Source organism: Pyrgilauda ruficollis, unplaced genomic scaffold (genome assembly GCF_017590135.1).
Source record: "Pyrgilauda ruficollis isolate IOZ18807 unplaced genomic scaffold, ASM1759013v1 scaffold72, whole genome shotgun sequence".
Lineage (NCBI taxonomy): Eukaryota > Metazoa > Chordata > Aves > Passeriformes > Passeridae > Pyrgilauda > Pyrgilauda ruficollis.
The window spans coordinates 3,324,872-3,341,615 of record NW_024529044.1 but is presented as its reverse complement, the minus strand read 5'-3'; the positions used below and the strand labels follow the sequence as shown (position 1 = coordinate 3,341,615).

Below are 16,744 nucleotides of genomic sequence, written 5' to 3'. Positions count from 1 at the left end.
AAGCAGTGTGAGGTCCATTTCCAACAATCATCATTAGAGCTTTACACCAAGTCCAGATCCAGGCTGATGGGGCAGAGTCTGAGAGCCTTTGCAGTGACAGCTTTGCCCTTTGCTGCTTTGTGCCCAATCTTTCATTTCAGTTTCATGCTGCTGTTCTGTCATCAGACTTTGCAGTGACTCCTTCTCCAAGGAAACTGTGATTTCTTTTGCTATTACATTTAAAATTTACCTACAGTGATTATTTTCTGCAATGGTGAGGATTTTTTTCAGCCTTCCCACGCAGCATGTTTGTGGCTGGTGAGAAAATAAATTACCTATATAAATAAATGCTCACATTTAGCTGAAACCTCCCATGCAAGTGACATTCTCACAACTGCTCAACTCTCCAATGGGAGCACTTGTGATTTACAGTGGAACATTTCATAGCATGAAGGCAATAAAGCCTCACTTTTTGTGATTCCTTAGATATGTCAAATTGCTTATTACCTCCCAAATAACTGCAGAAGTGATGTTTATTCTGCTTTCACCTATTCAGAAAGGCCTTGAAATTCTAAACAACAAAATGTGCTAGCATTTTACATCTGTACTGATACTTTATTGCATTCAGTTTAATTGGTGGGGTTTTTTTTCCATTTGATACATCTGTTTTTCTTAAACTTTGTCACATTTCCCTGTGCCTGCCCTCTCCTTGCACGACATGGGCTGTACTCAGTTTGACAGTGTCACCTCCCCTGCCCCCAAAAGCTGCGCTCAGTACAGCTCAAAGAACCGAACCGAACCAAGCTCACAAAGCAGCAGGTGGAACAGCACCGCGGAAAAGTAAATAAATGCTGGGTTTATCAGGAACTGCTCAAAGCAGTGCCCCAGCATTCACAAACAATTCACCACCCTGCGGGAGAGGGGAAGAAGCCGCGGTGGGCAGGTGTACCCTGCATTTAGACAGCGTTCTTTAGGAGGTCGGGGGGAGGCGGGCGCGCGCTGCGGGAACACAAATCCCGGCTCCGTCCGTGGTCCGCTGGGAAAGAGCCGGGACCGGCCCAGCGCGGCGCTGCCCCGCAGTGCCCCCGCAGCCCGCCAGGGGGCGGCCCGGCCCCGCCGAGAGCCGCGCGCGGAGCGCGCCGTGAGCCCGCGGGAAACCCGCGGTACACCGGGGAACGCCCGGTAAACCCGCGGTACACCGGGGAACGCCCGGTAAACCCGCGGTACACCGGGGAACGCCCGGTAAACCCGCCTTAAACCCGCCTTAAACCGCGTTACACCGGAGAACGCCCGGTAAACCCGCGGTACACCGGGGAACGCCCGGTAAACCCGCGGTACACCGGGGAACGCCCGGTAAACCCGCGTTACACCGGGGAACTTCCGTTACACCGGGAACTCGCGGGAAACCCGCGGTAAACCCGCGTTACACCGGGGAACGCCCGGTAAACCCGCCTTAAACCGCGTTACACCGGGGAACTCGCGTTACACCGGGGAACTCGCGTTAAACCCGCGGTAAACCCGCGTTACACCGGGGAACGCCCGGTAAACCCGCGTTAAACCCGCCTTAAACCGCGTTACACCGGGGAACTCGCGTTAAACCCGCCTTACACCGAGGAACGCCCGTTACACCGGGGAACTCGCGGTAAACCCGCGTTACACCGGGAAACTCGCGTTATACTGGGAAACAGGCGCTACACAGGGAAAGTCGCTTTACACCGAGAACTCCCGTTATACAGGAAAACTGGCGTTACACCGGGAAACTCGCGTTAAAGTCGCGTTACACCAGTAAACCCCCGGTGCCGCTTGGCAGCGAATGGAAAAGGAAAGTGACCGTGGAGAGGAGGAGGGGCCTCGATTCAGGCATTTCTGTGGGACGCCTCGAAAGCCTCTGCTCTGCCATGGGAAAAATGTTCCAAAGTTCCTCTGCCTGGGGAGGGTGAGGCTGCTCCCGGCCAGGCTGAGCGGCAGCAGGATGTGGGGGAACTGCTCGGCCAGGGAATGGCACAAGGGACCCGGTATGTGCCATCCTGATGGAAGTGCCCGACAAGGAGTGGCACAAGGGACCCGGTATGTGCCATCCTGATGGAAGTGCCCGACAAGGAATGGCACAAGGGATATGGGTGTGTGCCATTCCTTTACTCTGCTCAAAAAGTAAATATTTACCAACACACCTCATTTTCTGTTTGCTGAGCTCAGCTTGGTGACAATACAGGAATCTCTTTTTTGTTGTTTTCAATAAGGTATTGTTTGAGCTCTAATCTGAGTTTTGATTTGTTTGGTAACAGATTCAAGACTTATTTCCCAAGTATTTCCAAAGGAATCATGAGGCCTGTTTGGCACATGCTCATTTCAGGACTCCTTGTGTAGTTGTTTACTCATGGGCCCATTTACCTTGTCTTCACTGGGACGTCTGCTGATTATCATCCCATGCTCTGAAATACTTTTGTTATCTGCAAGACAAAACAGAAGAGCTCAAAGCAGTGCACAGCACTCTGAGAAGTGGACAGTTCACACGTTTCAGTAGGGCAAACAACTTGTAATAGATAACTAAATCCAAAATAGTTTAGGATTATTCCAGACAAGAGACAAGCTGAAAGTGAGCAACAAATTCTTCCACTGCTGCTCCATCATGCCCAGATGATATTCTGAAGCTTTCCAAACCCCAAGCTTTGCCAAAGGCTGTGAAGGGTTTGTGGAGCAGATTTTACCTTTGTAATTTAGTAAAAGACTTATGTGAATGCAAACACTCCCCCACAGTTCTTAAAGCAGTTTAGTGAATTTACCTGCTGTTAAATGGGTTCCTGACTCCAGATCCAAGAGCCTGGAATCTGTGCAGAGAGGGCATCTTCCAAATGCCAATCCATATGATGGATCTGTGGTTCCTTGTGAATAAAAAACTTCACAGGCATTCACTGCAATATGAATGTGCAAGATCCAGTGCAAAGGTCAATTCAGAGTTTTCTTTATTAAAATACCTTTTCACATTTCTTATACTAACGCATTTGCATGGACACTCATGGGATGCTGAAAGAACATTTGTCAACAGAAGAGAGCTATGAAATCAGACAGTTGTGACAGGCTCATGATACAAACAACATTTGCACAGGGAACAATAAATTAGAGATACTAATCAGTAACTGGAGCTTGAAATTTTAAACATTTGGAATGGAGGATATAAACTCCATAAACCCCTTTTGTGTTTCTTGCTGGCTTTGCACCTTTGATGCAGTACTTAAAGCAGTAATTATATATCTGTATACAAACCCATGGCCTCTTTTTTACTATTTTCTAATTAAAATGAGAACCTTCTTACCTGTGGCCCAGATGTTGTAGGAATTTAATTTGCAATAAGAAAAAGAGAGCAACTGCAATGTCAAAGGCCATCTGGTTAAGTGGCTGGGGACAGTATTTTTTCTCCTTTGTTTTGTGTTCTTTTTTTAAATTAATGTAGCCGAGAGAAACATGGGCTGCAGGATTACATCTGTGTCCAAACTAGATCTGTGTTAGTGGTTTATCATGCTATAGAGAAAAAGGATAGGTATGGAATTCCATACTGGACAAACTGGGCACAAGTACAACTTCAGATTTCTCATAAAATCACAGGAGTTAAGATTGTACATAACAGGATTTTCAGGTACAAACTCACTGACTTGGGTATTTTATATCTACTCAATGAAAACTTATCATAGAATCATCCAAAATAACTGTGGCAAACAATCATTTCCTGAAGAACCATCACATCAAATAAACCAACAAGCATCAGAACTTTTAAAGGGGAAAAGCAATTTAGCGAAGAATAAAGACTGTGCATCTGATAGAAGCACTTGGTGAAGTCTGAATCTCTGAACAGTTATTCAAGTTTTTAGGGAGCCCAGAGCTCACTCTTCCCTCAGGCCCTCCCTGCAGTGTCACTCCCTGTGGGCTATAACTGAGCTGGCTCCAAGCCTGGTAGCAGTCCAGCTGCTGCAGCACAGGGAGCTCAGCACAAGCTGCAAGATCGTGTCAAGGTACATCCATGGCTGGCCAGGCTGTGCTGAGCTCTGTTCTGCCACAGTGGTGGCACTGATAACCAACTTAGCAAGTTTAAAGCAAGCTTAGATATTTCTATGTCCTACTGGTATCACAGTAGTTGCTGCATTGTAGAAAAGTACTTCCTCAGCTGCAGCTCCCCCTTTGTTTCCTTAGAGCATGATGAACTGGAGGCAAAAAAGGCAAAATTGCATTAGCAGGAGAAATTACAGATGAGAACCTGGGTCAGTGGTTTCTAGAGCCACTTTCCTATGAGAATTTTTATTTGTAATTTTTTCCATTAAATGCTTTAGGAACATCTCTATTGTTCCTCCTAAGGAAATAAACTTTGAAAAGATGAGTCTGGCAAACTCATAAATAACTGCTGCAAAGCCTTTGGAACTCTTGCAACATCTTCCATCTTGTGTTGTTTTCTTCTCCCAGCTGATCTTTGAGGTGACTGTACTAGGTAGCATCAGGATGCCCATATATTCTCTGCTGGCAAAGAGAGCAGAAGGGAAAAAAACAAGATGTGAGTATAGCTGTGCCCCTACCCTCTGTCCCGTAACATATTCCTTAGAACCCTCCACAGTGAGCTAATAAAACCTCACTGCTCTCTGGGGAGACATTGGTATTATCTTCATCAGAGAGAAAAAGAAATAAGACAGTGGGAGATTTAGAGTAACAATTACAAGCTAGACCCCAAAACTGTTAATCACCAACATCTGTAAGTGGGTGCTTACTGATAAAGTTGGACTTTTAAGGGAACTGCTGTCACTAAACACACCTGGAAGCCAGATCCCTTATTTCCTAGGGGATGTTCAGCTGCCACAGTCAGACCCCAGTGTCAGTCCAGAATTAAAACCATTCCCTTAGGGCTGGTATCTCACAGGGAGCAATGCAGATTTCTGGACACTGTGTTCCTGCAAGAGCCGTGCCAGGGGTGATCTCCAGGGGCGGAACCCTGGCACTGGCAGGCACAGAGGGCAGCCAGAGCAGCCCTCTACACCAGCCAGTGGGAACGGGCACAGAGAGAGCCCAAACTTCATTGTTTCTACATTATATGACAGAAACAATTCTTTCCACTGGGGATTCACAACTGTCAAGTCTTTCCTGACACTGGTTGCCAAAGTCTCCCTCCAACAAATTCTGCTCAGGGTACGTGGTGGCCTCTAACCTAACAGTTCGGTCTGTCAGCACCGAGGCGCCTAATTCCTTTTGTGGACTTACCCCCAAAGGATTTGCCCCATGAGTCAGAGGAATTCCTGGTTTATAATTCAGTGTTTATTTCAGAGTATCACCTTGTTTTTCATATCCTGACTGCCTGAAATCTCCCCCCCAGTTTTAACTGGACACATCCTTCATCTTCCTTTCCTGTCTGAAACTATTGTGCCATGTTACTGTGCACAGTTAAACACAGGCCAGCTCCCCCTTTGGAGCTGGCAATGGGAATTCCTTTAACACTGAGAAAATACTTTTGGGATCACTTGAGTAAGATGAGAAAGGAGCTGAATAACACCTAGAAATTCCTGTAAAGAGATGCAAATTGTACAGGTTTCTGTCTCAGAGGGTACATGCAGAGGTTGGACAAATAGGCAGCTAAAAGTACACAATGTGCTCATGTACTGCCAGTCCTCCTGAACCCCTAGGACAGAACCCAACAAACAAATATACAAACACATCTAGGAGGGAGCAGGAGAGGAGGAGATGTGAAGTCAGAACGTACTGCTGAGGTAAATTTGACACAATACCAATTAGTGTTTGGCGAAGTGGCTATCTCATTGTCAAGATATTTCCTTCAATATGTTTTCAGAAACTGGGACCATTAAATAACTTAGAAAGATTGCCAGCTCTGATTTCAGGAAGGAAACCTCCTCCCAGTTCCTCTCTAAGTAATTCATTTCTTTTGCAAATACTTCCTATGGATTGCATTTAAGATACAAATTTCTGAAACAGAGGAGATGGAGGGAAGCAACCCCTGACATAAAAGTTCAGGTTCCTTTCTAAATGACCTAAAAATCCAAGACATTGAGGTTCAAGGTACTGTGGACTGCAAATCAGTCACAATCTGTACTGCAGCTGAGCCTTTATATAGTTCATGAAATTAAAACTTTTACTAATAATTTTTCTAATGCACCACCTTTCTTGACATAACATAAACACTTTCAATGCACCTGTGTCAGTACACAGTGTTTACTAAAAGCCTGAAATCAATTTTTTGACAGTCTCTCAGTGAAGAAGAAGCAAAGCTGCTAAATTTCCCTGCTAGATTATATTTATTCTGACAGAAACTATGTAGGGGCAAATGCACAACAGCAGGACTAGTGACCATTAAAATTATTTGCTACTTCTTCCTTCTCCACAGAGCAGTTTTCTGTTCTGCCTGTGACATCTGGAAGAGCAATGCAGAACTCAATTAACAGACTTTATCTGAGCAGTGGAATGCACATTATTGGAATTTAGGGAGTTAAATGGACATTGGGATCTGATGAGTCTCCACCACCATTACTGAAATAAAAAGGCTGCATATCCTCCCTGAAAACAGAGCTCTTAGCAAAATATTCCTCTGTGCTGTGCTCCTTTGTCTCACTTCTGGAACATCTATTACTTCCTAAACAGAGTGGAATTCTACAAGTTTTTTGACAGCCACTCCAGCTGAGTGATCCATCTGGCATTCCCTGGGATTCAGGTGCCAGCTGAGCAGCTCCTGAAGGCCCCTTCCACTCACAAATAAGGGAGCAGCAGATCAAATGCAACTTCACCTCTGAGCCAAACACTTCATTTGGCTATCAAGAAGCAAAACAGCTGCGGAGGAAGTTTAAGCCACTTGATCACTTTATAAGGAGCATTTTCCTTTTCATGAGTAGGATCAACAACTCCTCATTTGGACCAAACCTCTGAGATACATCACAGTTAAGCATGAGTGAAAATGAGCTACTGAAAAAAAAAAAAGAGTTGCAAGAAAATGATGATAAAAAGCACCTTAGCAGCTCCCTGCCTCTTCTGTATTCATCTGTGTGTCCTGTAAAGTGTTGAGAGACAAGTAGTGGGAATGGAAAATCTATGAAGAAATTCATCTTCAAAATGTCCAATTTTAGGTCATTTATTTGGAGAGGGAAACGCTGCTTTTGTCACAGGCTTTATTGGGAACAGAAGTGGGTATTTAAGAAGCAGAAGGTAAGGCTCTGTTCTTGTGCTATGTCCTTTAAAACACTAATAATGAAAAAAAAAAGAGGAATAGTTACTATGTTAATACACGAACAGTATAGCTAAGGAGGGACAATGTCTCAGACATTATCTGAATAAGGCAGCTTCTAGGAAAACTCAAGCAAGATGTGCAAGTGTTCTAAAACTGGCTTTGCTTTGGGGTGTTTCTGAAAATGAGATTAGTTTTACAGAATAACTACTTTTATTACTCTTCTACTGCTAACATGAGAGTAATAAAAGAAGTACAAAGAAACACTGCCCTCAGCTGACACTTTTCTTCATTGAATCTGACATTACTTCATGGATTGCCTGGTTTAGCAAGCCCTAATAGCCCAATTAATTATGAAAATGATTCGTACAGGGTGGTCAGTTTATTTTCACTGACTTTTTCTTATACTTCCACGGAGAGATATTTTACTCACTTTTGGCAACAGGAAAACAAAAAAACCCATCTTTGTGTCCATTAGAAATTATGTAGGCTGTGGAAAAAAGAAGACAAAACTTCCTCCCTGAGCTTACACTTCATGTCTGTCATGGCCACCCTTGACCATTTTTTCTTTTGTGTTGGACAGGGACAAACTTTCTTCTGCGTGACTCTCCAAGGAATGCCTGGTACAACCCAGGGGAGGGTTCAGCTCAACATATTTTTAGAAAATTGAGAGCAAAGAATAAAAACAGACCTTTTAACTAAGAGAGACAATGACACTATAAACCCTCCTGGCCTGTGTTAATATGAGTCTGTTTATTGTAACACAATCTGTGACCTTCAGTGCACTGCCAGTGTCTGTAAATAATACAATGGGCTGCCTGTGTGTCCCATGGGGATGGGAGTGCTGATGGAGCCTTTCAAAACTCAAATGGCTGCCACGAGCTGACGTAGACTGTGCTATTGTGATTCTTATTTATGAGTTTCTCCTTTTTTCTTTTTAAGTACAAGCTCCGAAGTCACAAAGTGGGTGGCAGAAAAAACTGTCTGCTTAGTCTGAGTTGGATTGGATAGCATATCTAACATTCATAAAAGCACTACTGAAATGTGAGTTCCCTGCCTCTCAGATCTCCTGAGGGCAGAGGAACAGCTCATTCAACAGATTTCTTCTATTTAAAAAAATTCCATATTTTGTCACTGGTTTCTCAGCACTGTGAAGCTGTTCACCACCTACAGAACATTCACAAAACTCCACATTTTCAGCTGAGATCCTCCATATATATGGATGGTATTAGTCCCACTTCTGTGACCCAGCTTTGTACTCTGCAATAAAAACTGTTTGCCTTCAAAATTTCTTACAAGGTCTCAGTTTACTGCCAGCCCTTGGAGTCATCCTACCTGCTCTACCAGTGGATGAAAGCAAACCCAGGAGGAAACAGCCACAGAGAGTGAACAGAAGGGATTTCCTGCAAGTTGGGCTGATCACCATCCCTGCTGGGTTCAGCTGCTCACAGCTCAGGAAGGAGCTCACCTCTCTGGGCATCCCAGTCACAGGGGCTGTGTGAGCAGGCTCATCCCTGGCACAGTCACTGGCACTGGGGATGGCAGATGGGACTGGAACAGCAGCTCTGTCCCCAGTGAAGCATTGACAGGTGAGCAGTTTTCATCTGCAAATCTTCTGTGCCTCCAGAGCCATCCCTCACCTTGTGCCACCCTGTGCCACCTTGTGCCACCCTGCCAGTGTTGGTAGCACAGACCCAAAGCTGTGCAGGTGATAATGATCTTCTGGGAGATATTATCTGTGCACCAGCACCCCCAAACTCCAGCCCCTTCCACAGACTCCTAAAACTGACCATTCTACAAACAGAGGATTGAAAGTCTGATTCATGAAAATATATACGAAGGGATTGCCTCATATCTATCCTGCAAAGGTCCCAGCAACAAATAAACCACATCAACCCTTGAACACCATCTCACCAGATGCACAATCATCTCATGTCAGTATATTGAACTGATTGCATAAAATGTATACTTACAGAATGCCTGTTTTCCATAGAGTCTGCAAAATAAAATACAATATATAAATTATGAAATGGCACCTTGCAAAGTAACCAGTTTTATGTTCCAGAAAATACAGGTATGTATAGGTATTTCAACCCTTTTGTTCACTTTGCAATGATGTAAAATTCCTACCTACATCTAAGGTTAAAGCTCTGGGCTTTGAGGAGTATCCAAGTTCTAGTTTAATCCAAGTACAGGGGTGAGACCAGACATTTCAAAGCCCACACTGAACGGGACCTGTTTGGCAGCTTCCCTGATCATGTGCTAGAGTAGAAGTCTCTACTGAGGGCACAATCTGTTACTGGACAAGAGAGTCTTCCTTTTGGAGGCAAGTTCTCATCAGCATTTTACTTCCTAATCCAGTTCCTTGCCAGGAAAATAATGTATTGCAGAAATCCAGTAGAGGATATAATTTTCAGGGCAAAAATAACATCTTGCAAAGACACCTTTACTTTTTTATTAATAAAAAGTTGCTTGTTCCCAATGAAAAACCTGAGGGCCAGCAAGCTCTTTCCTTTTAGGGTCAGTGAACTTTAAGACTGGATCATACACTTATTTCAAAAAAGTGGGTTTAGCTATTCAGAAATTTCACAGAATACATTCAAATACCAAAACACAACTATTTCTTGCCCCTCTCAAAATAAATCCAAGGATTTCAAGTCTTGTTAAAAGTGCTCATCTGTATGTTCTGTTGAGATATTTCCCATGTGACAAAAGTAAGTGCTGAATTTTGAAGGGTATTTTCTTGTAAAGTGTATCAGATTCACTGGAGAGAGGCTGTGTGAAAGAAATTCATGAAACATTCAACAAAAGGGGTTGGACCTTGGGTTAATCTTCCCAGTATTTTTTATATAAATGGGGGTTAGTTTCTGAATCTATTTTTTTTCTAATTATATATATTTTTAAATAGCGAATTTAAAAATCAGTCTTCCACAGGCAGAGCACTTACATAAATTTTGGAAAGTTCCCTGAAATCACTAAATAAAGGACATTATGCTGAGCACCACTACCACTATTAGATAAAAGTCTTTTAGAAACTCCCTTGTCAGCCAGCAGAAGTAGCAAGGAAACTGAACACAGGTGAAGGTCTCTGGCACGGTATATTCGGAGTTTTCTACCCAGAACTTTTAGCCTAAGCAAAGGATTAAAAGCTGAGGTGACTACAGCACCTTTCAGCAGTGCATGAACTCAAATTCAGTATAAAATTGATCTCAGTGTTTGGCAAGATTAATCCACATATGTTTAGATATTAGGAAACAAAAGAAGACATTACATGGAACACACACAAAAGCATTTTTGTGTCCTGAAAGCCACCAGAAATGAACAAAACCACTGCTGACCCAGTGCTACATCAAAGCCTGGCTTTAAGTGGACAAAACCATACATAAGGTTTATGAAGTGAGGCATTAACAAGCTGTCATTTAGTCTCTGTCACAATGTATTGTTCTCACAGGAAGGAGGAAATGAGAAATTTTGTGTAAATTCCAGACTTCAAACAACGGGATGTTGGCTACCCAAGGCTTGGAGGTCACAGTGCCAGCGATCCTGCCTCCTTGTTACCTGTCACCCACATCCAGAGCTCTGGGGCTTTCTAGCTGAGTGTCACAGCCCTGCCAGGAAATGTCACACTCTGTGTCAGGGAAGTGCTGCTGGAAGCCTGGGTGATTTCTACCAGGTACCAGTCAGGGCAGCCACTAATAAAGGTACAATTATACAGTGCTTTTGCTGATTCTTTACCATGTATTTTAATTTCTTTTGATTTAATTTTTGTTTTAAAAAATAAATAATAAAAAGAGTTGGTTTTACTTTTTTACTAGTTTTACTGTAGAACTGACAGATTTTTCATAACACCTTGCTTTCCCTTACTGCCAAAAATGGGGAGTTGAGAAATGCTGGATTCTAGACACACAGAAAAGTTGGTCAAGCTTCTGTGGAAGCTCCATGTTTTGTGAAAGGAAACAGAGCTGAAGGTCTGATACTGGTGATTTCTGAAATATTCCCAATTCTGAAAAAGGTTTTATGGACTTCTGGTAGATCTAAACTCTTGGTATTGCTTCTAATTGATGGGATTTTAAATTCAAACACATTTTTACAAAGGAGTACATATAGCAGGAATTGAAGACACTGTGACCCCCCCACTTGCTCTACACTTCCTGTTGCTAGAGGTTATGGAGAGGAGAACATGTGCCTAAACAGCTGCAATTGTCAATCCACCTCCAAGGCACCTCCCTGGTGAAAGCCAAGATGTCAGCCCATGAACCAAAGGTGCTGAGCTGCAGACACACAACGTTCTGCCAAGGCCTTTACTGGAGCAGTAGCTTCCATCAGGGAGTCTTGGCAGGCAGCTTGGGAACAGCTCTGACACGGGGCATGCACGTAATCCAGCTCTGCGCTGGAGGTTCAAGCAAGGTCAGAAGCTCCCTGCACATCTGTGCCTTACTGAAACCATCTGGCTTTGCCTGATTTTTGGCTGAAGCTGTTGTAAGCATTTGGCTCTGGAATCAATGTCTCACAGATCCAGGCCTGAGTCTAGAATATGTCTAGAAACCCAAAGATCCAAAGAGTTTTTAAACTGGAGAGAGGACAAGTTATTTGCCTGCGTTTGGACTGCCTGCAACTATCATGTGCCCAAAACACCTGAGCTCTGAACAGCACAATGAATCTCCAGACCCTGTGAGGTCTGGAGAGTTTGGAAAAGGATTCAGTGGGAAATTCTGGCTAAGATGTAGGTGTTAAGCCTGAGGCTCAGTAGCAGGAAAGTATTTGAGCAGATTTCCTGATTGCCAGAGCTGATTTCGAATAGATTTGTTCCAACCCTCTGAATGCAATGGGGATTTCTCATGCCTCTTTCCACTGGGCTATATTTATTTTTCCATAGTACATTGTTGGTTGCTGTAGGACTCTTAGAATTTCCTGTCCCACTGCTGCAATTGCTTCCAAGTGGCCAATTAATTTTTCTAGACTTAGCAGCATAAAGGCTGGTTCTGCATTTTGTTTGCTGGATTTCCACTTTCCTAATAAGAGAAACTGGGAATTGTTATCTTGCAATAAGCCACAGTGAGCTCATACCAGTGCAAATAATATCAATGCAAAGCCTGTCACTGGCTTCTGTGAGCTTTGGGTCTGACACACAGCAAAGACAGAGTTCACTGAAGGAGAAAGAATGTACCAATAACATCATCTTCCACAGGAAGTGTCCTGGAAAAACGTGAGGAAATCTGTGAGCTGGAGTTGGCTCTCATTCTCCTCAGCAACACGAACAGGACTGTGCAATCCCAAGAACTGGGATCGACGTTGAGGGAAGGGCTGGAGCTGAGATAAAGAACCAGCATGGAGATGCTTGGGCTTCCTGCCCCTACTGCCTCTTGGGAAGATGAAAGGTGTGATGGAAATAAATCATGCCTGAAAGAGCCTCCACCCAGGCAGCTGAACTCATGTGTGACACATCCTGAGCCTCCCTCAGGAAGAGCTGCCAGCCTGGATCCAGCACAGGCAGGGGAGGCAGCAGGGCCAGAGCCATTTTATCACTCCTGGCAGTCTGTAGATTTAGACAATTGCCTGTTTTGCTTCAGTTTTAGACTATATCACTTCTTTCTGAACAAAAAGCAGCAACTTTGGGACTGGGCTGGGTATTCCTCACTCACAATATGCTTTGGCCTTTTCACAGAGCAACCAGAGAAAGCAGGATTTTAAGGAAATTAGTTCATCCTGGTGAGCTTTAAGGACTTTTACCCAAAGCTGTTACTGACCTGAATGGCACTAACTGACCATTCCCCAAACTGCCATGAGGATGTAAGGTCTGATTTAAAGTTCAGGCTTGAAGTTTTTGGTATTTTATGTAAAACACTAAAGTAACAGCCCATTGCTCTAGAAAAGGCTTTAAACAATACCCGTGTGAACATCCTGAACACCAAATATGTTTCTGAATTAAACTAATATTTCAATAACAATGCAAGGACAGCTTCTTATCTCACAGTTGCTGGCAGAGCAAAGTGAGCAGCATCCTCCTTAAACTCTCATTACAGCAGAGGAAATCCAGCATCCAACCAACCAGAGACTGACATTATTTGACTTGCAATCAAAACATACCTGATTAGAATGGAATTTCACAAATTACCTGCTTTTCCCGCTACAAATGAGTTAACTCATGTAGTTAACCACATGCAGTTATTTTGGGACTTGAGATGTGCATTTGACAGTTTGTTTCTGTCTATCTCTAATGTAAAACCACCTCCTGAGTCCTGGCACTCAGAACGAGGGAAACAGCACAGCAGGGAGGATGGGGAGTCTTATCCACATGTGGTGGAGGCACTCATGGTAGAAGCAGGAGATAACATAGCCAGCACCAGGAAAATAAAAAGAAAAGGCATAATGACAGATGCTCAGCACACTGCCAAAGGCCTGGGGCTTGGGAAAACTCAGAGCATTATCAGCACTATGGATTCTTGGTGCAGATTTTGGATAAGAGCAAGCAACAGCTACAGAACTCAAAATACAGGAGTTGGTTACTGCTATGGCATCTGCCTTTCTGGGGATAGCAGTAAGAGCTGTCAGAAAAATGAGGAGCAAAAATGTTTTAGCTCAGTCACAAAGAACAGCATCAGACATAACAACTACTGACTGTCCTTCAGGCTCCTCTCTAGTGCACACAATTTCTGGAATGCACAGACAACCCCTTCATAAGACAAAATTGCTTATGAAGCACTCACTTCTAATTAAACCACAATAGATACCTACAAACAAATAATAATAAAATGTCACATAGGTCTTAGGGGTTAAATATGTCAAACTGTGTAGCTGACACAAATTCCTAAACTCATGTGACTTTCCTAAGGACACGTTTGTCTGAATCACTGCCTTCCTGAAGTAGGTTGTTATCTTGGGCTTTTGCTCAAAAAAAAAAAATCAAAGAATAGAATGGTAAATCAACTTCTGCACCCACTAGTCATGTTCAACATCTGTCACAATTAGCATAATTTAATATGTTTATATTAATATATATTAAAATAGACAGAATATTTCATAGGGATCATCCATTGCATTTACACTTTGCCACCTCACAGTCACACAGCCTATCAAAAACCCAAGGTAGTGTTACATTAACTGTAACCTAGCACTGCATTGCTGGGTGATGCACTGCTTATCTAATTGAAACACTTTTCCTGTGCATCAGTCAGGAAAAACAGACGTGATTGAAACAATAAACTGCTACTGTGTTTCCAAGAATAACTGAAACTGTAGAATGTTATGCCTAAAAGAGCAGGTGGACTGCAAGATTAAGGGGTGTTTGCAGATCCTCTGGCTAATCCAGCTCAGAATTTCAATCATATCCCATTTTACTGCAGTTCCCACCTTATGATATTACAACATTTTAGGTGCTCTTTGAATTTCAGCTCTGCTGTACCTGCCTGGAGTTTACATCCACTGTTATGGACCAGAAAAAAACAAGGCTGGTGAGTGGTGTGAGAGTCACCATCACACCTGGGCAGAGCAGGTGAGGGTTACACAGCAGCTTCTGCAGCTTTTTATAGGTCCAGTTCACACCCACTGGAGAACATTTCAGAACATTTGTGGCCTTGGGGCTCAGCCCTAAAATAAAGTGTGTTTTTTCTCTTGGTGGTCGTGCATGAAGTGCCTGGCCATGCTCTTAAGTGTGAAAGATATTCTGATTTTCACTGCAAGGCTGTGAAAAATGAGTACACCACACAGGCACAGCACCAAGGATTCCGAAATTCCTCTGCCACTGTTGTCACTCTCTAAACACTTTGCCTTAAATGCATGACCTAATCTCTCTGTTTATTCAGCTGTAAAATGGAGATAAAAATTGCCATGTAAGTCCTAACAAGGAAAAATTAAGTAATGTTTTCTAAAGTATGTGGAGACCCTCACAATAAAAGATTCCCCAGAGACATATTGTGTCAGTGGTGGGAAATGCCTTGTAGAAAAAATAGAAACTTAAAGCACAACCAAAAATTAAAAATGGCACACAACAAAACCTGAATGGGGACAAAATATGAATGGTTTGCAGCCCTAATATTTACAAATCTAGACTTCCTAACACAAAGAGAGGAGAGGAAATCCCTTCAGATTTAGACTCTGACAAACCATGATGAAATAACCTTCTTTTGAGCCACTGTCTCTGAACTCATTAGTGCCAGAACATTTACAGACAGGAATTGCCAGCAAGCTGCCACTGCCCACACACAGATCTGTGTTAGAGGAGCTGCTGAAATGATCATATTGCTGTAAAGGCTTGTAGAGTCTGTTCCTGGGGGCTTTATAGATATTTGCTGGGGTTACACCCAAAGCAAATGGAATATTTTATAGCATGTGACAAACATGGTCAATTAAGAGACAAATGTTTCTCTTGAGCAGTTTGAGATAACAGGACCTAGAATCCTGATCCCTAACAGGGATCTTGATTCAGATCCAGATGCATGGCCCAAACACTCAGCAGATCCAGCACAAACAGGCTGATGAAGTAGATGTTACAAATATTAATATCATTGATTTATGAGGAGCCATGAAGATGTCATGCAATTTATCAACTTCTGTGATTTTGTAGCTGCACTTTGGTGTGTTCCTATCTGATGTGACTTGCAGCTCTTCTTTATTATGGCACTTACGTTCTAACTATTCAGTCTAAATATTATCTTATAAAATATTCAGTCACAAATTTATCCCTAACCTCTACACACATGCTTCCTTAAAGTGTTTAATTTTTCACTAGCTTACTTACCATTATTAGTTTTTCTGATTTCACTATAAACTGTTTCAGTCCCCTTCTGTTCAGGAGCTGGAAAATGTATTGGCAGAGAGTCAATATATTTTCTTTTTTTTTTCTTTTTCTTTTTTCTTTTTGTTTGTTTTTTGTTTTGTTTGCCTTATGAAAAGCTCCTTAAACAAACAGAACACACTTTTTTACTTTCAGAAGAAGCAGCTACATAAGAAGCAATGAGCCTGTGGAGTCTGTGTGAAAAGCAAGTACAACCCCCTCCCCAAACCAGGCCTGTAAGGGTCTGAGAGAAGGATGGCTCCTTCTGTGTAAAAATGATGAAAATCTGCTTCCCTTTCCAAATTTGACTTCAACATTCTCCTAATCTTCTTCTGAACTTGAACCAATACTGCTTTAATTTCACAGAGACATCTACCACTAGAGAATGGTTTCTCTGGATCACTTTGAAGGGCTTCTTCAATTTGTTCTAAGGATTTAGGGATCCTAGCCCTGAGGAGATCTATCACCTGGAAGACTAACTACAAATCCTTTTGGCAACTAACCTCTCTAAATTTTAAGGGCACAAAAAAGAATTTAAATTGCTGTGCTTTGTGAAATGTCTCAGAAGAATATTTGCAGATTTCACATTGCACAGCTTCCATTTTCTGGGAAAGGTCTCCTTTTGGACAGAGCCCTGTCTAAAGGCCTGAAAATAGCAAAGAATCATTTTCTCTCTGGTCAGCATAAACTTCTGGCCAGTAGGAGAATAGAACAATCTCCTGGATTCATTGTATGGCTGTAGTTTAAAAATCCCTGGGCAATCAAAGTGCTTCAGAACAGTGCATTTA

At 42.8% G+C, this 16,744-nt stretch overlaps 1 protein-coding gene across 17 annotated transcripts in view; it reads right to left on the bottom strand.

The window, feature by feature from the left end:
• Nucleotides 1-2,925: 2,925 nt before the first annotated feature.
• Nucleotides 2,926-16,744, bottom strand: part of PECAM1 (platelet and endothelial cell adhesion molecule 1) — a 31,779-nt gene continuing 17,960 nt past the window's right edge. For 4 of the 17 annotated variants that reach the window (XM_041485890.1, XM_041485896.1, XM_041485894.1 and 1 more), the window contains 3 exons: nucleotides 15,921-15,977; nucleotides 9,157-9,179; nucleotides 2,926-4,485 (listed from right to left, as the gene is read on the bottom strand). In XM_041485890.1, the coding sequence (XP_041341824.1) occupies nucleotides 4,453-4,485; nucleotides 9,157-9,179; nucleotides 15,921-15,977 (113 nt within the window). In that variant the 3' untranslated portion in view covers nucleotides 2,926-4,452. The remainder of the gene's footprint in view (nucleotides 4,486-9,156; nucleotides 9,180-15,920; nucleotides 15,978-16,744) is intronic. The other 13 variants (XM_041485893.1, XM_041485899.1, XM_041485901.1 and 10 more) reach the window with 4 other exon arrangements.